This window comes from Marmota flaviventris, chromosome 11 (assembly GCF_047511675.1).
Source record: "Marmota flaviventris isolate mMarFla1 chromosome 11, mMarFla1.hap1, whole genome shotgun sequence".
In the NCBI taxonomy this organism is placed as follows: domain Eukaryota; kingdom Metazoa; phylum Chordata; class Mammalia; order Rodentia; family Sciuridae; genus Marmota; species Marmota flaviventris.
Window position 1 is genome coordinate 72324599 of NC_092508.1, and position 24772 is coordinate 72349370.

Here is a 24772-nt window from a genome sequence, read left to right on the forward strand (position 1 = left end):
ACTTTTATTCACTGAATAATACCAGAAATTAAACTCTAAAAAACTCAAGTCACTTGCATTTTAATTACTGTCATTTTTTATTAGCATCAAATGATCCTTTGATCACAGAAACTAGAAGTGAATACTGGTCTCCAGTATGGATATTTCCAAATACTTATGTGCCAGAAATGGTCCTTTGTGCTCCACGTGTATTATCTCACGTAATCCTCACAACCACCTTATTAGGTAAGTATTAATATTACTGTTTATAGATGAGGAAACTGAGGACAAGAGACCTTAGGCAGCAACTCATAACAGAGGCTAGGATTCAGAACCAGTGTTCAACACTAAGTCATTAACACTCTAATTAGGAGCAACAATTAAATATCCACATTGGCTGAGTTCGCATTAGACCATAAATATTTGTGTATATTCAGTATAACAGTCACCTGTGTCTGTCAATGTGTTTTACTATCATGGATAATCCACTAGCTAAAAGAGTTTCATTTTGGGTGGTGATGGTGATAAAGTAGTAAAAATAAGCATTATAATAATTCTATTAAAATACACTTGTCAGGAAGTTTTTAGATGACATTTAGAAAGTTTCATGAACTTGCTTATGATGGTTAACAATAGGAAACCACCTTCAATTTTCATAAAGTCATGCATGCATAAGGAGACATGGAAACTCTAGATCTGTATGCTCTGTAAGTATCTGAGAGACGAGCCACAGTATCAGAGAGTCTCTCTGGACCAAGCTCATCATTTCTCACTGGGATGCCATACTGACTCCCAAAGGGAATCCCAAACTCTCTACTTTTCTCTTTCTTGAGTCGACCTTCTGACTTGTGTGGTACAACAATGTCCACATCAGCTTAAACATTTTCAGGGCCCTTTTTGTCTGTAGGTCAGGTTCCAGCTCCTGAATCTGGACCTTCAGACCTGATGTGGTATTGGGCTGCCACATGTCCCATTCCACGTTCTAGTCCCTTTACCTCAGGGACTAGACTTCAATATCACCCATGCTGTCCTCTACTCTCTTCAGGCCTTTTCCCCATTTTCTCCTTTATCTGCATCACTCCTCCTTCTATACTCCCAATCTCAGACTCTATGGCTTTAATTCTTTTTTTCACTATAGATTTTTTAATTTGTTCTTATTAGTTATACATGACAGCAGAATGCATTTCAGTTCATTGTACACAAATGGAACACAGCTTTTCATTTCTCTGGTAGCATACGTTGTAGATACCATATGCGCTATCAAACATGTACCTAGGGTAATGATGTCTGTCTCATTCCAACATCTTTCCTACCCCCATGTCCTCTCCCTTCTCCTCCCTCCCCTTTGCCCAATCAAAGTCCCTTCATTCTTCCCACCCACACCACCCTGCCCCCATTATGGATCAGCATCCACTTATCAGGGAGAACATTAGGCCTTGCATTTTTGGAGATTGGCTTACTTCACTTAGCATGATATTCTCCAACTCCATCCATTTACCTGCAAATGCCATAATTTTATTCTCTTTTAAGGCTGGATAATAGTTTGTTATATCTATCTATCTATCTATCTATCTATCTATCTATCTATCTATCTCACAGTTTCTTTATCCATTCACCTATTGAAGGGCATCTAGGTTGATTCCACAGTTTAGCTATTGTGAATTGAGCTGCTATAAACATTGATGCGGCTGCATCACTATAGTACACAGATTTTAAGTCCTTTGGGTATAAACTGAGGAGTGGGATAGCTGGGTTGAATGGTGGTTCCGTTCCAAGTTTTTAAAGGAATCTCCATATTGCTTTCTAGAATGGTTGCACCAATTTGCAGTGCATTGCTTTAATTTTACTTATCCTTAAAGATCCACTATGGGCAGCATTGTCCCTCAGGAAGCCACCTCTACCTCCTTGCTTGCCTCTTTTTCTCACTCTCCCTTCTCTCCTAGGCTGCACTGAATGCCCTCTTGCAAGATCCCACAGCACAGATCCTGTGGACTTTACCCGTTATTGACAGCTATGTTTTTCTGAAGGCAAACCTTCAAATTCTTGAGAGATGGTCATATTCATCTTTGGATCCCCAGAGCAACTGCTTGTCTTCTTTCTTTCTTCTCTCCCTTTCACAGACAAACTCTAAACAAGCAGGTCTATTTCACCACCATGGCTGATCTGACCATGAGGACAGAAACAAGTGTGGAAAAGTGGAAGACATCCTACCTTCCAGTTGCCAGCAGAGAGGTTCTGAAGAGATCCAGCAGAGCCTTCCAAAGTGGCTGGGTTGGAACTTTCTGCCAGAAGAGTCAGATATGGTTTTACCACTGATGGATGCCATAGCATCTCAACTCCTTTGGGGGATTTCGACAGTCCTGGGATAGGACCAACTCCATCCCACTGGAAGACAAGCAGTACATGTTAAGTGAAGCAAAATGGACATGATCTCCCAAACCTGAAAACATGCATCCTTGCTAAACTGAGCTTTACTATGTAGCATTTGTTCAGTCCCTTGCTAAATATGGGATTTCTCACTCTCAAGAAAAAGAATAAAAACAGTACAAAACAAAATAACAACAAAAAACCCTCAAACAACAACAACAACAACAAAACTTTGGAATTTCATATCAAATAAAATGCTAACTTGATCCTCTTGTGGAGTTCTCTTTTTCTTTTTCTTCTTTTTCCCCCAGCAGCTTGGCTCAGAGTCTTTGCTGGGAGACTCTTTCCCTAGTAGGTCATCCAACTCATTCAGTCCGAGCAGCCGCGCCTGAGGGACCTCCAGCTCCAGCCGATAGGACAAGTTCCTCAGGGTGCACACGCAGTTCTCCACTGTCTGAAATCCAGTGGGGCGGATAATTAAAAACAGCACACAAAACGCTTCTGTACTGAAGGCTACTGATAGGAAATAAATGGAAAATATGAAAGAACTTTTCTATTTATGGAAACCTGAAACACTCCAGAGAAAGAATTATGATTTAGGGTTCCACGGGGATATCCAGATGGCCAGGTGCAGAGCCCCTGAGGGTGGCTCTCAGTTCAGAGTTGTACTGAGGGTACAACTGAGGGCTGGAATTTATGCTGATTCACATGTATAAGGCCCTGGCTTGTGTTTCTGTGTTGGCTCCTGCAGTGCCAGACCAGTCAAGATGCCAGATCCTCATCTATCACCACTGCAAATCCTCAATGTGACAGCAGGTGTTACCTACTGCCTGCCTGGGGACCATCCCTGCCTGCTTGTCCCATCTCCCTCTGCCTCAACCTTCCACCTCCCCCCCTCTCTGGGGAACATTCAGTGATTTCTTTATGTTGGCATTTTGCCTTCGGTACATGGTCTTTTGTCCCTTAAAGTCTGTTGGGTGGCCAACTGTCACTTTAACTCAAGAGTGTCTAAAGTCAAGTTCCACATCTGTCTACCTAGCAAGCTTCCCTTGCAACCTGCTTACCCTTTCAATTTCAACTGCAGATCTTTTGGTCCAATAGGCTCAAATAAACACCTGACTGTCACCTTGAACTTCTCCCCCACCTTCTCCTTGAACCTACCAGTCATCGTATTTCTTTTCTTTTTCAGATTCATCTCTTCTCACCAAGACCTACCAATGACCACTCCTAGTCCAGGCCATCCTGACACCATGTAGGTGAAGCACCTCTGAATTCCTGACACTTTTAGTTCTGCCTTCCTGTTTCTTCCCACCTTCCTTACTTAGGCCCTGGAGCAGATCCTGGTTGGTTGTCACAGATGACAAATGACAAGCAGAATGCCCTAAACTTGGGCAGGGATGGAGAAACAGAAGGGGAAGGGGAGGGTCTGGGAAGATGGACCAGCAGGACGGGGAAGGAAGAGAATATGAAGTGGTGCACCAAAAATGGGTGCTGGGGTGAGGGTATGACTGTAGTGGGGCAAGGAGGGCAGGAGGATGGGGGATCGTAGTGCCTCGACTAGGAACTTTTGCTCAGTAGATGCTCAGGTACAGGTGGATCTGCTTTGAACAGCAGGGCATATAGAATTGGAAGAAAAAGTAGCAGGGACCATCCGCTGGAGAGTGAACCTAGGAGAACCAGAGAGTAGGCCAGGACCTGTGCTATGTCCCTTACTATACAGGGTCACTCTGGTCATTGTTCTAGGGCTATTTTCTTACGTTGTTGAGTCCTTTTCCCTGTCAACTTGTAATTTTTAGACAGACTCAATCTTTAATGTAGAGACTAACTTCAGGAGGAGTAGTGATAATGGGCTCATGCTAGGAAGAATGAATTCAGAATTTCAGAAAGAATCCATGGCATGCAAATAGTGGCACTAAGTAACTGTTGTCACCTGCCACTGTGCCCTCATGTGGCTAGGCAGATACTGACCTTGCTGTCGTAATCAGATGTGTTCACGCACGTATGGATCACATACAACAAGGAGTCCACCAGCCCCTCACAGGATCGCATTTGCTTCCGTGCTTCCTCTCCGGCAGAGCTGAGGTTCCTAAGTGGGTGGAGACGTGGGAGCTGCTGAGAGGAACAACTTACTCATTAGGCACAAAGCCTTACCTTAATCATCAGAGAGAATGGACCATGGCAGCCATAAGGAGACATTCTGGAGCTTGTATTTTAATATCCCCAAAGCTCGACAATGGCTGTTTCACCATTATCCAAACAAATAGGGGGAAACACCAGCATATGAACTTTAACTATTGCTCTCACGACAGGTCACTTTCTCACCCCTAACATCATAACAAGGGGACTATCTTCCATATATGTAAAAAGAGGAAAATAAAAATAACTATCTCAAAGAACCATTGTGAGGAAAAAATGAATTGCTACATGTAGAGTGATTAGAAAAGTACCTCACCCATACAAGGGTTAATTGATCCATATTACAGTGGTACTTAGTTTTAGACCTGCTCTCCCTCCTAAGCCCGTAGGCTCTTGCAATTTGCATGCCTACTATACTGTTTTTGCATACACTAGGTAGTCGTTAAATGTTTACTGAATCAACAGAGGAAATACATAATTTCTTGTACAAAAATGTCAAGTTAAAAATGGATATTTTCTTATGTTAAAACTTTTCTCATCTTTTCAATTATAAAAAATGCTGAAAATTATTTTGGATCTCATCCATACTGAAATTGTTTTCATATTGATTTGCCTTCCAAAATTGATACCAAGCCAAGTGCAGTGGCACATGCCTGTATCCCAGCTACTTGGGAGGCTCAGGCAAGATCACAGTTAACCTCATCAACTTAGTGAGACCCTGCCTCAAAATAAAATAAAAAGGGCTGGGAATGTAGCTCAGTGGTAGAGTGCTTGCCTAGCATGTATGAGGCCCTGGACTCAATTCCTAGCACTATGCACACACAAAAATATTGATAGCAAATTACAAGAATCTATTTTATGTCCCATTAATAAAGGCTTAGGCTAACTTTGAACTTAGATAAATTAAGAATTTAAACAAAACTTGGATGAGAAAAGGGGTATTTAGAATGCCTTTTCCTTTCATCTTTGTTTTCCCAGGGCCAGAATGACAATGTCATCTGTGGTCCTTCTTCTGCTCTGACCTTGCATCACCTCTTTGAGGCACTTAACAGCTGACTCTTCCCCTCCTTTAAGGTCTTCTGGGACCCTTCTGGTTTATCTCTATCTTACTGCCTTCCCCTCTAGGTGTCTTCTGCCCATGGTTCCCTCCCAGGCTCTACTCTGGTCCCTTTCCTAACTCATTATCTTTGTACCCTCCTTCTTGCTTTCTTCTGCTCTGTGACTTTAATACAATCTATGACCCAGGGCCACCTTTGGCCCTGACCTATCTAAAACTCCCAACTCACGTATCTAACTGTTTTTTTTTTTTTTTAATATTATCACAGGGATAGCTAATTCAACTTTCAAAATGGACATAGGCTAAACTCCCAACTGCTCACCCCTCCAACCTTTCTTTTCTCCTCCCCTCATCTGAACAGCACTTCCATGTTTCCAGTAGATCCAGACAAGGTCTAGGTATTATCCTTCTTTCTTCCCATTTCCTCATCCCTTATATTTAATCCATTAGCATGTCTTGTCAGCTCTCAACAAAATAACCTCATTCTGGCTACCTCTCTTTAGCCCCTGGTCCAGGTCACTCTTATCATTTGCTGAACCACTGCAACAGTCTCACCTTCCTCTCTTCACCTCTGCTTATGCTCAGTCTTCCTCATCGTAGCCAGAACCAGTTATATCACCTCCTGTGTGAACATCCTCTCATGGCTTCTCATGGTACTTAGAATAAAATACAAAATTCTTCCTCTAATACAAAATTTGACATGATCTGGAACAAGTCCGTCCTTTGCTCACCAAGCAACCACTGTAAGCTCCTTCCTGCCCCAGAGCCTTTATATTAATCCCTTTTTTGGCCTATAACACTTGTCTTCCTAACTCCTAATTACTCAAATGAGTAACTCCCATGGTATTTCAGATGTAGGCTTAAATTTCACCTCATGACCATCAAAATAACATCCCATAACCCTTTAATCACCCTCTTTTTTTTTTTTTTTATAATGCCTACTGATGGTTTCTTATTGTCTGCCTTCCTCAGTAGACCATGGTTCCATCAGGGCAGGGGCCTAGACTGTCTTTTCACATAGATAACATTGTCCAAGTGTTTGCAGCCCTGAACCATGTGGGAGCCCAACGGTGTGCCCTGCCTGGGGCTGGCTGAGAAGAATCAAACCTCCCCAGATTCAAGTGCTAGAAGGATTAGGTGCTGCTCCCTCTGGTGACTAGTAGGTCAGGTGACTCACCTGGGATCCTCCCCCAAGTCTCTCCCCACCTGCCCCAAAGGGGCTGATAGCCACCTGTCCCAATGCTGAAGGCTATGGAGCAGCAGCACAGGCCCTCCTCAAGCTGTTTGAATGTTGAGCAGCGTTTGCTGAGGGTTCACTCTCTGACACTTCCTTCAGGAGTCTGAGATGGATATGTCACCTCTATTCTAAAGATGTAGAAATTGAGTGGGAAGTCAAGCTGCCTGAGGCCAGAGGCCAGAGGCCATTCTCCCTGTCACAACCTGCCACTCTGCTCAAGACTTCTGTCTCAAGTTCCTGGGGGTACTGTTAGGCCGAGAAAAGGGCTGAATGTGATCTGATGGGTATTAATGGCAAATGATGAGTCTCACTACATACAATTAAAAGAGACTTATTGATTTTAAATGCTAAAGGTAAAGACTTAAACAAATAGTATGTGGGCTTATTTCAATTATTTATAAAATTCAAAATCAACGATTGTTCAAAAGTTACACAAATCTTTACCCCAATTAAAAGCAAAAGGCTTTATCATATTTTGCATTTAAACAAAAACAAGGCTGCAAACACACCAGCAATCGGAACATGATAACTAGAAAAATGCTATGAAAGTGAAAAACACTAGAATTTTGGTAGTAAGCTCAGACTGAAAGGGCCTTTCTGAATAATTCATAGAAGAGTCATTTGTAAGACAACTTCTTTAAGTCCACAAGTCTGTGAGCATAATGTTTTTCTTACGGAATAAGAAAGTCCAGTGGCCTCAACCATGAAACAAAACTGGAATTTAGATATTAGCAAAGTCCTCCTACAATCGATTTACCTAGGGCACACATAATTTAATCACAGAATTAATTGGAAGGAAGAAATAAAGACTTTACCTCAGGCAACCTGTCGTGTTACGCAGAACTAGTGAAGTCTGAAATTTAATTTTATGATCATCATCAAAAGAAGAGTTATTCCACCCAGAATGTGGAACGATCACAGTGTTTGTTAAGGTTGAGAGGGCATCTCTGATGATTGTCATCTTGACGGCATCACATGAGGATAAATTCCAAAGAACTCCTAAAATGAATTTTCAAAAATCAAACCATTAGAGATTCTGCAGCTTTAGGAATAAAATAAACATATTAGCCCTAATTGATAGGAATTCAGTCTGTCCCAAACCTAATTTATAGCCCATATCTGCAGCCAGCCTGGGGATGGACCTCTAATAAGTGTTGAGTGAACACACATGAGTTTCTGGCAGTATCTTATAATGCACCTGTGGTTTTTGTAAAACTGTTCTTCATTGCAATGCCCTTACATTCAGCAGCTATGTGACTTGGAAAAAATTCCTTTTTCTTGGAAGACTGAAGACTGGCATGTTTCTCATCATCAGTCTTCATCTTTTTTATTTTACTTTTGCTACCAGGAAACTCAAGCTTTATAAATATACTGCTTGCAGTAACCTTACTAGCAAGGAGAGTTGTTACATTTGTTTCATCTTCCTTATTTAGATAAAGTTTAAACATTTTTATCTCCTCTTTGAGAGATTTATTACTATGTGTTTTAGGAGCACAAGTAACTGTCATTCCTTTTTAGAGAGGTGAAACTACCAGTAAATAAAAATCATCCATATTGTAATCCATACCAAGATTTCCAGGACAAGAGAACTTAAATGTAGTGTTATTTAAATTGCTAAGCACATCAGAGGGTCTTCATTTCTGCGTCAACTGTGAGGTGGGTTAAATTATTGTTATAGCACATTTTTGAATAATTATGCTTATAGGAATTAGAGCAAGTCTGAAATGACATCTTTCTTAATGACATTTTCATACTGATGTTTTTTCCTGAGGGAAGGAGGTGGAGGAGAGATGTTGAAGCTGGTGTTCTGTGCACGAAAGTCTCTCAGAGTTCCGTATTCCTGATATACACTTGGCAAGCTGCTTGTAAGTCTTCACAGTGCTTTCAGAACTATCAACACTAAAACACTCGGGGCCCTGTGTAGAGGAAGGAGCAGGCAAAATCTGCTATATCCACGGAAGCGTGTCAGGTTTGTGACTGATCTAGAGTGTTGGGCAATAGACAAGACCAAAAACTGCTGCTCCAGCGTATCATGACCCACGCAGCCAGCCAGGAAACTGCCTGCTCAGCCTTCTCTGGAAGTGTTGTATAGGAGGAGGCTATGAGAGAGTAGATAGGAGCTTTTTCCTCTGTGAAAGAAGGAGAGGTGGAAGCAAAGAGCTAGAACTGAACCCTGATTATACACTGAGAGGACCATCCCTTCCCTTGCTTGCCCCAGGCTGTGGAGGTAATTGTCAATAACAGTGGCTGATATATGTGCTCTGTCCTGGGCCCTGGATTCTGCTCTGCACCTGTGCTCACTCTTCTCTTCTTTTACTTGGTTTTGACTTCTGTATCTCATTAATTTGGTTTCCCTTGTCTCCTCTCACCCTGAAAGGTTTTCTCCTATCCTATCATAACCAGGGTCAGGACATCAGTCTCTAGTTAGGACCACCCTGGTTCTTCCTTCAAGATGGGTGGGGATGGGATGTGAGTGGGGTGGGGTCAGGAGATTTAGAAGGGAGAAAAGAAAAGTGGGGAGAGGACTAGCAGGGTAGCCATAAATCTGGCTTTAATATTTTCTGCTAAAGAGGCCAAGTGTACTCAGGGTACCAATGGGGACTATAAGAAGGCGTGAGCCAGCCACAGTGACAGCATGTGGCCCACACCATTGATGGGGAAAGTGTCATTTCCCAACATTTCCTGCTGACAATTTTATAACATGTGGTTTCTAATGCCATTGATGCAATTCTTTTTCTATCAAAGCCTTTCAAATTCCTCCCTTCACAAAATTCAACTCATAGAAGCCAGCTTCGTTTTCCAATAAGTTATGTTCTGCTTCACAGAATAAATGCATTCCAGTCAAGTTAACTGCAAGGCAAGGTTTATGGAAAGTAAAGCCCATAATATTAGAGGCTATAAGGATGTAGTTGCCCCTCATTATCCAGGGGAAATTGGTTCCAGGCCCCCTGCAGATATCAAAATGTACAGATGCTACAGTCCCTTAGATAAAATGGAAAGTACAGAATTTCTATATAATCTGTGCCCTCTCCCATATACTTTAAGTCACTTCTAGATGCCTTACAATACCCAATACAATGCAAATGCTATGCTAAGAGTTGTTATATTTTCTATTTGCATTTTTTATTGCTTTATTTGAATTTTTATTGGTTTTTATATATTGGTTTCCTAAATATTTTTGATCCATAGTTTGTTGCCTCTCTGGATGCAGAATCTGCAGATACAGAGGGCCAATTATATATCGCTACAAAAAAATTAAACAGCCTATGTCACAAACCTAGGTGACATTATAACTAAGAAGAGCAGTGGTCTGTCTTTGTGTTGGATTCTGGGGTCCATGCTGAGAAATTCTCTGACCACTGGCAGGAAAATTTGTTTTTATTGTTTCTATCTTCATTCCTGACTACTTTTAAGACCTTCTTCTGCAAGAGGATATTTCCCACATTTGAGAATTCCTTTGATTTTCTGTGTTGGGACTAGTTTGTTTTGCTGCTCCTTCTTTCCAGGAGTTCAGAATGATTAGTACAGTTATATGTCATTCTACACAGTTTACTATTAGCCATTGTGTAAACTTGATATTAGTCACAGAATAAACATTCATAAATCAATATAAATAAAAGTGGCACCATTTACTATGGCTTTATTCTGTGTTAGGCCCTGTGATTTACATATAATACCTTAGATTCAAGATGCTCCAAATGAATTAACTTTCCTGTTTGATTGTTTTGTAGGATTGAAATTCTACATGTTAATTTTTTATAAGGATGATGAGCACTTATATTTCTAAACTTAATTTAAATTAAAATTTCATTAGGCGAGTATAATAAGGATCTACCTGGTTATCAGTTCCTCCTTTATGTTCTATTATACATATTATACATATGTATAATACATATGTATTATACATATAATATAATATATACATATTATATTATCTCCCCTTTGTACCTTTTCTTAAAAATGAGTTTTCAGGAGTGTCTTTAAGGTCTGTAACTCCAGGGAGAGGGTCAAAACAATGTTCTGCATCTTTAATGGATAGTTGGCATAGTTGTACTTGCCTTTCCCACTGAGACCACCATCTCAGCTACGGGGATAGGAGAATCCCATAGCTGCTTCATCTCCCAGAATCAGAGCTAAGGCTTATTACAACATGCCAGAATCCCCATTCCCCAAACAGCAGAAGAGAAAGAAACAGTGTTGTTTAAAAACATGAAACCCTTGCTAATTGATTAGGCTTATCATCTGGTCAACTAGATGACTTATTGATCATAAAACACGTCTGCCACTGAAATACAGGTTTTCATTTCTGCAACTAAAAAAAAAAAACAACCAAAGAAAAAAGTTGAAAGTTATTCCTGACCAGAAAAATGGAAATATTCCATTTTTGCTAAGTACTTGGCATTCAAAGGACCCACATAAAAGCAGTTTCGTCATCCTGTGTCATGCATCATATTATCCTCTAAACCTTGCACTTTATACGTAATACAGAATGATGACATATGGTGTTGTTTTAACTAGCTATTTCTTACATCAAAGAAACTGAATACATTGCTCCCCTCCCCCACTTTCTATTTCTAAAATAAGGTTGTGAAAATCCAAAGCAACAAGTTCTGATCAACAAATACTGGGCATGAAATGTTCAATTAAACATAAAAATCTTAGATATGAGATGATTATTTGGCTTTGCAACTCAAAGTAAGAAGCATCAGTCTTAAGACCAGTTAATAATACCTGTGTGTGCACCACCTCACTAAAATAGTAATGAAACAATGTCCTCTCCATTTAGTTTGTCTAGGGGTTCATTTAATGGGTTAGGAAGAATCTTGCTAGGGCCATAAGTAATGAATAGAAAATATGCCAACTCTCAAATGTAGCAAGATTAATGAGAAAATGGAGAGCTGTGGGATTAGCATTCTCCATCAACATGATAAACCTCTGGCTCTGATATCCTAATGCAAAATTTGCTTCAAAAATATTAAGTGGCACACTTGATTACTTCTAGTTACTGAAGAAAAAGTTAAAAATAAACTATAGTTTGGTTTAGAAGACTTGAGGTTTTATTTATTTCAAAGCAATTAGCTATTTGTTGTGAGGACTAAGAATATATATATATATATATATATATATATATATATATATATATATACACACACACACACACACACACACACACACAAACTAATTTAGAAAACATTAGGAATTTCATGCATATTATTGTAGAAAACACTGCTTACTCTCTATCACAAGAAAAAGCACACATAATTACGAGTAACCAATAAGCACAATGAAGTTCTGCCACAAGAGATGAAAGTTCATTTTTCCCACAAAGAATGAATAAAGTAATTAAAATACCATTTCACATAAATCCTACGCTGCAGAATTTTGAAAGAGCTCATGTTTAAAACTAGCTTTATTGCTATTCTAATGGCCAACTGATAATTATATAGTCAAATTAGAAGCTGGCTTTACTGATTAATTAAAATAATAGCAACTATTTGAAAAGTGCATTTCTTAAAGGACATTAAAAACCAATCAAACAAAATTTGTAAAGTGTGATTTCTCTGATAGTATAAATACACAATAGCTGACATACTTGTTTTCTTTCTGATATAAAAGACAATCTTAAACCATTCATTTATATATAGCATTTGATTTATGCCCCATTTCCTAATTAAAAAACAAATGTTTGTAGACATTGCAAAAAAAAAAAAAAAAAATCCAAGAGTATCAGTGTGTTCAAATATCACTAGAAACATCCTTTCATTGCCTTTCATGAGTCAGCTCAGCTGCAATCTGTCTATTCTTGATGTCTTCGTTTCAGTCATGCTCCTTCACAAGATGCTTACAAGGTAAGTAAAACTACCTGTTTTAGTTTTTTTTTTTTTTTTACTGCTATGACCAAAAGACCTGATAAGAACAATTAGAAGAGGAAAACTTTATTTGGGGGCTCACAGTTTCAGAGGTCTCAGTCCACAGATGGTCAAATTCATTCCTTGGGGCTTGAGGTGAGGTAGAACATCATGGCAGAAGAGTGTGGTAGAGGACAGCGGCTCAGGACATGATCAGGAAGCAGAGAGAGTTCTACTCAACAAGGACAAAATATAAGCCCCAAAGGCATGCCTCCAGGGATATGCCTTCTCCAGCCATAACCTACCTGCCTTCAGTTACTACCCAGTTAGATTACTATCAGGGGATGAGTTTACTGATTGTGTTAAGGGTATCATAATCCAATCATTTCACCTCCCAAACCTCTTGCATTATCTCACGTGAGCTTCTGGGGGACACCTTATATTTGAACCACAACACTAACCCAGCCTTAGGGGTATGAAGAATATTTTTTAAAAATATTTATTTTTTATTTTATTTTTTTTTAGGTGGACACAATATCTTTATTTTATATTTATGTGGTGCTGAGAATCAAACCCAGTGCCTCACGCATGCTAGGCGAGCGTGCTACCACGTGAGCCACATCCCCAGCCCAGGGGTATGAAGAATATTAAAAGAGATAACAGATAGGAAGGACCTGGCCCCACCATCCTAGGATAATGTCAGCCACAACGACAATGCTCCAGTTCTGCCTGGTATGGATGCTGATCCTCTCCTAGCAACTTGGCATCCATGGGTTTGTGGAACATGCTGGTGTTATACATACCCAAGATTAGAAGCAATCTTAAAAAATAGGGGTAGAAATATTAATATCACAAAATTAGTAGTATCAGGGCTTCAGAATACATTTGAGGATCAGGGTGTATGGGCATCTAGTAAACCCACACTGTTTTCTTTTTTTTTTCTTAATATTTTTTTAGCTGTAGATGGACACAATATCTATCTATCTATCTATCTATCTATCTATCTATCTATCTATCTATCTATATGTAGTGCTGAGGCTCGAACCTAGTGCCTCACGCATGTGAGGCAAGCGCTCTACTACTGAGCCACAACCTCAGCCCAAACCCACACTGTTAATAACAAGATAGGAAGCTGGGCTTCTGCTCTAAGGGCCCTTGTCTGCTCCTAGCATGGGCCTCCACTATTTCCTAGACAATCTTTGGCAATCACAGGATCTAGCAAAAATGCATCCCTTATTTCTTCTCTTTGTAGCTGCCCCTGAAGTTCTCCCCTTATATCAGGTGGAGACTTTATAAACCTTTGTAACTTGTGACTTTTTTTTGGTGGGGGAAGAATAATGTCAATATGTTATGATACCTATATCCTGTTACAACATAGCTACCTGCTTCCCTGTGTAGCCTTAAATCTACACACCTTATATCTTTTAGATTTATGTTACCTCTAACAAGGCACCATACAGATTGAGCATCTGTAATCTAAAAATATGAAGTGCTCTAAAATTCAATTTCAGATTATGGATGCTCAGCCAGTAAAGTCTATGAAAATATTCAAAATCTTGAAAAACTCTGAAATCTGAAGTACTTTCCACCCCAAGCATTTTAGATAAGGAATATTTGACTTGTATAGATCTGTGCCATCCAATATGGCAACCATCAGCCACATGTGTCTATTGAGCACATGAATTATACAAATTGAGTTGTATAAAATACACATATGAAGATGCAACATGTTTTACATTAAAAAGTATCTTGTTACTAATTTTTATATTGACTAGAAGTTGACATCATTCTTTTGAACTACTGGGCCAAATTAAATATATTACTAAAGTTAATTTCACTCCCTCCTTTCTTTCTTACTGTGGCTACTAGAAAATTTAGAATTACATATGTTACATTATACTTCGGTTGGACAGAGCTGGTAAAGATCCTTGCTTGTTTGATGCCAGCCTCTGAACAAGACAGAGGTGAGGCACCTGCTCTCAAAGCCTTATGACAAACACATACAAGGTCTGAATGTCCTGCGTGGGCCAGGTAGGCTACATAGCTCCTCATGAAAACACAAAGGAGCAGGTACTACAAAGAGAATAGGAGATGTGATTTTGTCAGATCCCAAGTTTTTAGCTGGAGAATGTCTAGGAAATAATGGAGGTATATGCTAGGAGCAGGCAGGGGCCCTCAGAGAGGAGGCCCAGCTTTCTCCTGTGGGGTCCAAATCCCACACTCACTACACTGTGCTTCCTCATCCTGGACAATTTTCAAAGTATGGGAGCTTCTGTTTGGTAGACCACCATGTCTGAGTTGAAGGAAAGAGATCTCAAAGAAGCAGGGTGGAGTGGGAGAGCCCTTTGAGGCGGATCATATCTCTGGTGGAGGAGCAGGAATGGGAGGTTAAAGGAGGGGACAAGTCTGGAAGGTGGGCACAGGGACTGTAGATGGGACTAGTGGGTGGGGAGATTTCAAATGCCAGCAGAGGTGTTACTCCTGGGATAATGGTGAGGCTAATAGCCCAGGAGGGGCAGGACCTATGTTCCTAAACAGTAGTTAGGGAGGTGATGAGGACTGGAAAAAGTAAGGAGGTGAGGGGAAGGCTCAAGAGGAGAAGGAGTGCTTAGTGAGAATCTGGAGCCTGATGTAACCTGAGGCTAGTGTTGAAGAAGAGCCAATAGCTTGCATATGTGTGAAAATATAGTGCTGCTTACAGAAATGAGAGTCGAGGGGATAGTAGTGGGGAGAGAGCAGTGCTATCAAAAATGTCTGCCATTTGTGGCTTCAGGCTAATTGCTCAAGCTTTCTACTAGGACCATGATGCCACAATAAATTATACAACTGAAATGAAATTGAAACAATGGGAAGACAATTATCATAAGAGTAAGACAAAAGTACTATCTTCAATTACAGTAAAATTCTTTCCTCTGGATAAATTCTGAGGAAAAATAAGTAATGGTTGTATATACTCATTCACAGCTCAGCAGAGGTTCCTGAAACATATCCAGTGGCCCCCTGAGTCACTGAACGTGCAGTACAGTTCCTAGCTTATAGGCATGGAGCATGGCTTCCTTCTACCTGGCCCATTAGGTCTGCTGGATGCATCCCCCACTGGCTGGACTCCTGGGCAGAAAGTAGTCCTGTTGGCCCAGCCAGCATGGTGGATCCTGCCTCACTCACCCTGGTGCTCTGAGGGAATTCCTACACATAGCAGATGTGTAATCCTCATCAGGCATGGGAAAGCTCACTTGGGCTCAGGTGGGTGGTAAGAGGGTGTCACTACTTCATGTTTCAGCAGCAGAGGTGAGAGGATGCTCAGGTGGTCTGGGAAGAAAGCCTCCTAGAGGCAGTTGTATGAAACTGATGTCGGGGGCTACACCACAATGTACACAGTGTGGTCCCAAATGACACAATAGATTTGAAGGGGCTCACTCCTGCTGTAGAAATTTTTCCTCAAATGAAGGACATGAGTGATAGATCTTTAGTGTCTTTAGAGAACAAAAGTGCTAGCCTGGGTTTCTGTGATTTTTGCAGGCACAAAGGTGGGTCATAGCACTGTTGAAAAGATCTATCAATTTCCAGAGATCCATTTACAGAATCACATTTGCATTTCAATGTGTTTTTTTCTTTTTCTAGGTAATTTTACTACTTTCTGGGTATGTTGAGAGGATTAATGATACAACGTGGCTATACAGTCCTATGGTCCCGGGAAAGGCATTTCTATAGAAAATAAATAGGCTTACAATTCAGAAATGCTGACTGAGAATTGCCCATAAGGGACATAAAAGATGGTTCCTTCTGCTAGAGAAGTTAGTAAAAGGGAACAGGTTACATAAAAAGAAATGGGTGTATTGTTCTGAGGCAGAAGTGGCAGTTAGGGCAGTGGCCCCTGCCACCCTTGTCATTCTGTATGTTTCTTCAGTGTCTGACAAAGAATTAGGTCATTCATACTATCAAAGAGATTTACCCCAGAAAGTCACTGGAGTCATATATTCTACAGCTGACTTACATGTCCCAGGAACATACTTCTTCACCTGTAACTCTGCTAAATCTTCAACCTAGTTAGTGTCAGCAGAAGCTCTGAGACAAAAGAGCCTCAAGTCATAAGCTGCAGGACAACAGACAGACTCAGAAAGCATAAAGAATTGGAGGGACCTTGCCTGGTCTTCCTGGACATCTTTGTTTCAAATTTTCTCCATGTGCCATCACCTTCCTTGCACTTGCAGGCTGTCTGCCAAGGGAGCCCATGATTATGGGATCCTTCCTTTTGCTGAGAATTTCTACTCTGACTGATGATGGACTATTCAAGTTCTTCTTCTTCTTCTTTTTTCTTTTTGTGGTGCTAGCGATTGAACCCAGGGCCTTGTGCATGTGAGGCAAGCACTCTACCAACTGAGCTATATCCCCAGCCCTCTTTTTTTTTTCTATTCTGATACAGGGTCTTGCTATGTTGCTCAGGCTGGGCTCCCATTCTGGATCATCCTGTTTCAGCCTCCCAAGTAGTGGCTGGGATTACAGGTGCATGTCAACATGCCTGGCTGACTACCCACCCAAGTTCTATATGTGACCTTGGAGCCTCCTCTCTTGACTACCTCAGTTTGCCCAGCACTCTGACGCCTACTCAGAATATGAGGTTACCTGATCAATAATTGGACGTGACCAAACTGGTGTGAAGCTCAAGAATATTCTCTTTAATACCAGGTAAAATTCAGAGTTAAGGGTGTTTTCATTCTCTTTTTGGTGACAATTTGAAAGCACCATGGAAATGACGTTTGAAAAGGCATTTAAACTCCCAGATTTGCTCCTGTTCAGTGAGTCTCGGTGGCCAGGATGGCCAGAGTGGGCAGAACCAATGCCAGTCTGCACATTAGGAACTCAGCTTGAAGATTCACCTATCCAACCTCTCTGGACCGTTTCTCTTCTATAATCTAAAAGGGATGGGAGAATGTAGAACAGATTTATTTAGGGTCCTTCCCAATTCAGGGTTCTCTATAAATTAAGAGTTGGTCTTTTGATTTATTACCAATTGAACATTTAAAAAAATTGTCATTTTCTCATTATCAATTTTTATAGTTTGAAATGTTCTGGAAATGGGGGGATTCAATGAATCTAGGAATTCTGTTGTTATTGTTTTGTAAAGTAGACCAAATAATGAGGACTATTACTGATTTTGGCTGGGAAGTGGGAGGGAATGCTGCTAGATTTCTGAAAAGAACTCATGCAACTCCTACCAGTTCTAAGGGTCCACTAAAAACAGCACAGGAAGAAACAGCTGCCTCTTCTCTGGACCAGAGAATAAATGATTATTCAGAAGGTAGATTAATTAGGTCAAAGTTTAGTAGTGTTTCATTCTGTGATGTGATGGCAAGTAACAGTTCAAAAGGCTGAGTGTTATGTCCTCTAAGCTCCTGCTCTTCATACCATCTATTGGTTCATCTACACCTTCCTTAGTGATAACTATCATTTTATTATTAACTTACGATCTAAATAAAAATATGGAGCTAATGATCAGGAAGGAAATATGTTCTATACAGTGTCTGGAATCTACTGCAGGAAGCCCAAAGTTTCAAAATAAATACTGTGGACATATTTTACTTAGCCATATGGGTGAATAATCACTTTCTAAATTGGAAGGAATATGAGTACAGAAGTTATATGAATGAAATCTATTATTATTGAGGAACAAAGGCTACTTTTTCTTATTTAACACTAGTGTTAGGAAGAAATCAAAGTGTGATAGTTTTGGAACATTTGATGCATTAAAGCAGGTCTGCAGTTTCTGGGCAGTATCTGCAATTTCTATATTTTAAAAAGATGATGCTTTCAGAATGTTCAATAACTAGATTTTCATACTTTGTAGCTTAGAAACACTATTTAACAATCTTAACAAATGAATTCAACATCTCTTTTAGTGACAAGATGTTCCCACTTTTAATCCATAGTTTATGACCTACAAGACATTTATTTTATAACTCAACTGGGGAACAATCATACTTCATTCAGCTTTCATGTTTAAGCACCATCATGGTAAAGAGTCCCTTTGGAGTGAAAAAAAAATCACTCCAAGCACCCACATATATCAGCAATTACTTAAAGAAAAGCTCATTAGGTTTCAACCTGGAAAATGTTCAATACAATGAAGAAAACACAAGAATCATGTTACTTACTAGAGAACTATTTTAATTAAAAATGACAGCCATACTATCTTGGGAAAATATACTTGGCAAAAAGTATTTTTTCCCTCTTGAAAATAAAGCTGTGGCAAAAAATATAGCCCTGGGCAGTTATTACATTGAAAGCAAAGGCAAGACATATTTTAAAAAAGAATAGCTAAAATCTCTTCACTTAAATACAGTCAAACTGAAACAAAGAGGATGGGGATAAAAAGACTTTGGATTAATAACTGGGTTGAATTACTTAATATTAGGATAATGGAATACCTGGTTTCCAAGGGATAGCAATTTCTTCAAAGTATATAACAATTTGAAAACCAAAGTTCAGTTTACTTAATTAAACACGATTTAGAGTTGACTGCGGTTTTTACTGAAGACTTTTGAGACCGCACTTACAAAGGCCTGGTATTGTGCAAGGTTGGCCAGGACCATGGCACTTGTGAATATCACTGGAAGACTACTGAAATTCTGATGATATTTTGTTTTCAAAGGGTTTTATAGGAAATAGGCAGCTGACAGGACTGGTGAATGACATGGCCACACAATCACTGTGCGGCCATGTTGGAGAAAGATGTGCTTTACTGAGTATGGGGGTACACTCTTCTCGTTAGAAGGAGTCTGGGTGGCAGGATGTAAAGCTGCACTGGTCTTCTTGCAGGGCGGTTCCTAGGCAAAATGAGCTTCTGATACGTTGTCTTCCTTACTTTCTCAAATCATAAAGAATGTCTTACTGCTTTCTGGACAATGCTGCTGCTCAGCCTTATCCCCAAGAAGTAATGAGTTCCTGTCCAAGTGGATTCAAATACATGATGGGCACTTGTATGGAAGCTGTGCAGGGATTTACTCATTGGATGGCTGACTGGATGAACAAATTTTGAGGTCCCCTTCTATCTTGTGATTCTACAACTTAAAGCCAGTCTATGAATATTTGACTTAAGGAAATGCTAATGAAAGAACTCAAGGAGCTTCTGATGTTTTTGTGTTTGAAAACATAATAGGGATTTATTTTCTTATTCTTAAATTATTACCGAACATCAGTTAAGTTTGGTAACATTAAATTTTAGGGCTGAGAAATTTGAATGAATAATTTTGTTGTCTCTATAAGTCTTTGACTAGAAATTACATACAGATACATACAGGGTGCCTGTGTGTGCACACACAGAAGCAACTCTGCCAGATTTATGTTGTGACTTTGTAGTTTAATATTAGCAAGGCAGTGTTTACATAGAAATCAAACTCAGGCCTCTGGATCAACTTCTTTACATACGACAGCTGAATGATGTGTTTACACATGGACCAATCCTATTTCAATGTTCTGAAAGAAAAAATTTCATGGGCAATCAGTCTACATATCAAAATAAGTTATTTGTGCTAAAAGTATGTAGTTAAAAAGCAATTTTTAATTTTCCCTACTCTCTTTGATTATCATAAAAAATACTTCTTAAAGTCTGAAATCTACTGGCAGACATGTCCACAAAAGAAATATCAGTAGTTGTTCAGTTCATAGTATTACATTGGATGGAATACCATCTATTGGAGATATAATTCTTTTGAAATTAGAAACACTCATATCCTCTCTCCAAGGTCAGGATCCATGTCTAAAACATCTTGAGCTCTCAACAAGTATAGTAACGCACACAGGAGTGATGGAGTGATGAAATATGGAGAGAAGCATCCAAATTAGCACTCAAGTCCAGAGTGTGACCCAGATAAATTGGTACGTAAGAGCCCTTCATATTGCTGTCCAGCTTTTTTTTTCAAATAAATTTGATTTATTTTTAAATGGGAGAAAAAAAATCACCAAAATTTCACATACCTTTTTTCCTATTCAACACTGAATCTTACAAACTCTTTGAGCTCACCCCAGGAAGGGCAATGTAATAGTTTATCCCACAGGAAAAAACTCAGAAACAAATATCCAGAAAAATCTTATTTTGCTAGAGAAATAAAAAACCTGCGCTTTAGGGATATAAGGACCAAACCATGAAATAAATGGCTAGCCAATGAAAAGAGACCCAAATTTGGGTAGAAGCTGTGTTTCTAATATCAGGCTGTCCCCAGCACATTGCTGATCACTCAAGGAGCACACACACATCATTCTGCAGCTTTGTGACCACACAAGTGTGTTACTGTGGGAAGGTACTTGGACATTATACACTAAGTTCAAAGTAAGGGGAAAATAAATAACAAAAAAGAAAGAAAGCACTCACATACTGCAAGTAACACTGTCTTCTGAATAGTCAGCTTCAGGTGAATTTTTGGACATAAATATAGTTGACTGTATTGAGTTCTAGGATGCATGTAACTGTATTCTTTGTTATTAATCCTATTTAGCTTGTTTTCTTTTTCATTCTATGTACACATACATATGAATGTGTAATTTTTTTTTTTTTTTTGGCATGAGAGGTAGGTCTACATAAAGGCAGACAGTCCATTTCAAAGTTTAAGATTACAGATAAAGTATATCTTATGTTTAGTATGTAAATTTCATGCCTTATTGGGAGTAAGGAAATATTAATGCTGTATTCTGAACATTTATATATTACAAGAAAATTGATTGCCCTTAGATATTAGATACAAGATGGTTTGCTACATTCCCAAGTGTTACTGAATTATATCTGACAAAACTTACAACTTTGATTTCATAGTGGAAGCCAGCAGGGAAAGGGATTAATTTCGAAGAAATGTTAAAAATTTGAAATTAAACATCTCAAGCATGAAAAACTGCATAGCAAATATGAAACAAATACCCAACTATCCACCACCATCTAGATTTATCAAATATTAACATTTTGTCTTGTTTCAGATTTCTCTAAAAAAATAGTGTTTGAATATATTCCCTACCCATTTTCTTCTCTCCATCTTGCAGAGGTAATTGCTTTCATGAATCTTTTTATAATTCCAATTAGAAATTTTAACTTTATTTCATGTGCTTATTTTAAAAAATAATGCATAGTTTCAATCTACATATTTTAAAATTTTATTCCAACAGCATCATATCGCAGCTATCATTCTGGAAACGTTTCAAGCTTTATCTGTGTTTCTATATAGGGCTCTAATGTGCGGATTTTACTCTTGTATGTGGTTTCACTGTACAAGGGCACTGCAATTTATTTAACCATTCTTCTGCCATTACATACTTGGTATTTCTCCTGAGTTTTCTACAATAAGCAATACTGTCATTAATTGCTCCCCCTGCAGAATCATCCCTCTATCTCAACCTCATGTACTCCTGAATACAATTGTTGACACTGCAAAGTCCAATCTCCCAAGACAGGGTCACTCTCTCCTCCCTGTCTTCCCCCACTCCACCATGAAATATTTTTCTAACCATCCCCTCTTCTCTGTCTTGCCCCTCCCTGTACCACCAGACTGGCAACCTTCTTATAGGTCTCCTAGGCATAGGCTAGGACCCTTGGAATCAATCCTCTACTTTCTAACCCTGCTGAAAGAACACATGTAAAAGCCTAAGCTGACCATGCCAAGCCATAATGTCCTCACTGACAAGTAAGTGCCTCCTCAAAGTTCCTTAAAATAGGCTCTCGTCTATTACCAGCCTTATTTGCCTCCAAAAGTTTTATAACACAGCATCCCCCTCCTGCTGGTTGGAGGAGTAGATGAATCCTATGTTGGGTCTCAGTCTCTGTTTGTGCCTGAATATATCCCTCCTGTTTACCCTGCTAACGTTCCTCTTCCTTTAGGTCAACTTAGATTTCATATTATCCTGGGAACTTTTCTATCTATCCTCTGTGCCTCCTGAACTTTCTCCTGAGTCATAGCATTTGGCCACATTTCCTCTGAAACCCACAGAACCACTATGTTCCTCCCCAGGCTGAGTGCTATGTGAGGACAGGGATTGGGCTATATTTCCCTTATATCCCTGGGGCCTAGCAAAGTGATTAGGAATGTAAACAGGCATTCAGGCACTGGTGAACTGAAGTGGAAGGGGGCCAATCCATTAAGTGTATTTTATTTTCATAATAAAGGAGACCCAGTCTATTTAAAATAAGTAGGTTTACTATAGCTGATATGCATTGATAAGTTCAATAACTGATACTAATAGAAATGACCCTATAGCACTGCAAATGCCTTCTGAATCATTAGATTAACTCATACCAAGCCTTCTTCACTGTTGTGAGTATATATGCATATATATAATATTCAAAGGCATAGCCTAGATATTGTTTTCAATATCTTCTCTAGGAAAACATCACATTCTATACCTACCTGTAACAAGCTCCCGTACTTCTGCATCAATAGATTTTCTCAATAGTCGCAACAAGGCAGGTATCCCACCAACATTCTTCATTGCTATTTTATTTTCATCTGTGGACTTGCCAAAAACAAGGTTTCGGAGGGCACCACAAGCATTCTTCTGAACTTCCAAAACTCTGTGGTCCAAAAGGTCAACCAGATGCTTGATTCCCCCTAGTCTATACACCTAGAATGAAAAATGTACCAGGCCTAAGTGATATGTGATTGAGTAGTGATCAAATAAGTCTGTTATGGAGAGATCATTTCAGAAGGTTACTTTCTATTCTAAATAGCATGTCTTTTGTAAATTCTGAGGATGCTCTCTAGGACAATGTTCCTTTCCTGGGTTCCTGACTTTAAAATGAGATGGGAGACCCTGGTGGATTAACATCCTCATGTAAGCAGCACAGCTCTTTTCCAGCCCTCTGAACGTACACTGGGAGTTATAATCTCACTCCAGAAGTGCAATGAGCAAATACGCAAACACAATAAAGATGTATGCAGGGTTAGGGACATCACAGGAAAGAAGTTTTGATTAACCTCATTTAGTTTCTAGAATGGGCTCTCTAGAATAGGCTACTCTTCCTACATTTTCTGTTTGTCATTTCATCAGCATATTATTTGAATGTTTCTGGGATTTATTTACTACATTCACCTTTAGGTCTGTAGCTGCTATTTTGTTTTGCACATTAAACTGGTGAAAAATACTTTACTTCCATATGGCATTGCAGTGGTGGTGGTGGGGGGACCTAAAATGTTAATGTAACAGAACACTAACCAATATCCAGTAACTTGCTGTGCTTCTATAAATATCCAAAACTTCAAAATCCGAAGAAAAATATTCTAATATTTAGCATAAAGTTTATAAATCCTTTGTAACTTAATTTCAGTTGCCACTGATCTTGACTAGATCTCAAGAAATATATGAGTTCACTAGTTTCATGAGTTTTATAATTTTTATCTAATAGATTTGAAAAAATATTTCTACAATGCAGGTTAAATTGATTTTTGCTCATGTTTTATAAATAAGCTAACAAAGTGGATGCATGATTCAACAAGGCTGAAAGTGCTCCAGGAACTGAAATGTATAGTTAAAAAGTAAAAGAGGGGGCTGGGAAGGTAGCTCAGTGGTAGAGCGCTTACCTCACACACATGAGGTACTGGGTTCGATCTTCAGCACCATATAGATAAATAAAATAAAGATACTGTGGTTCAACTACAACTAAAAAATAAATGTTTAAATAAATAAATAAATAAACGAAGATATTGTGTCCATGTACAACTAAAAAACATTAAAAAAAGGAAGTAAAAGAGTATATAGAATCAAAATGTCTCTTCACAAAGCATCTGGTAATTTCTTGGTTTTTTTTTTTTTCTTTTTGGTGGTGCTGGGGACAGAACCCAGAGCCTTGCGCATGCTAAGAATATACTCTATCACTAAGCTACCTCTCTGGCCCCTGATAATTTCTTAAATATGCAAGCATCTGGCTGCTAAGTGGAAAAGCACTATCTTCCCCCAAGTCATCCTCAGCACTGAGTCTGGTACCTCCATCTTCACTTTGTTGTCACCAAAACATAGGTGCTGCAGGTAGGCTGCTGCATTTGCCTGGACGGACGGGAACTGGTGCTGCAGCATGTGAATGACTTCAGGCAACTCAGGATCGCGCCAGGCAAACTCCCTACAAGAGAAAAACATGACTTCAGAATGGAAGGTCTATGTGGTAATAACACACTG

The 24772-nt window shown here is 39.3% G+C and overlaps 1 protein-coding gene across 7 annotated transcripts in view; it reads right to left on the minus strand.

Moving 5' to 3' along the window:
• Nucleotides 1-24772, minus strand: part of Pkp4 (plakophilin 4) — a 244136-nt gene that overhangs the window by 15182 nt on the left and 204182 nt on the right. For all 7 annotated transcript variants that reach the window (XM_027938029.3, XM_027938028.3, XM_034635857.2 and 4 more), the window contains 6 exons: nt 24584-24716; nt 23011-23224; nt 7592-7775; nt 4315-4432; nt 2609-2800; nt 2191-2364 (listed from right to left, as the gene is read on the minus strand). In XM_027938029.3, the coding sequence (XP_027793830.2) occupies nt 2191-2364; nt 2609-2800; nt 4315-4432; nt 7592-7775; nt 23011-23224; nt 24584-24716 (1015 nt within the window). The remainder of the gene's footprint in view (nt 1-2190; nt 2365-2608; nt 2801-4314; nt 4433-7591; nt 7776-23010; nt 23225-24583; nt 24717-24772) is intronic.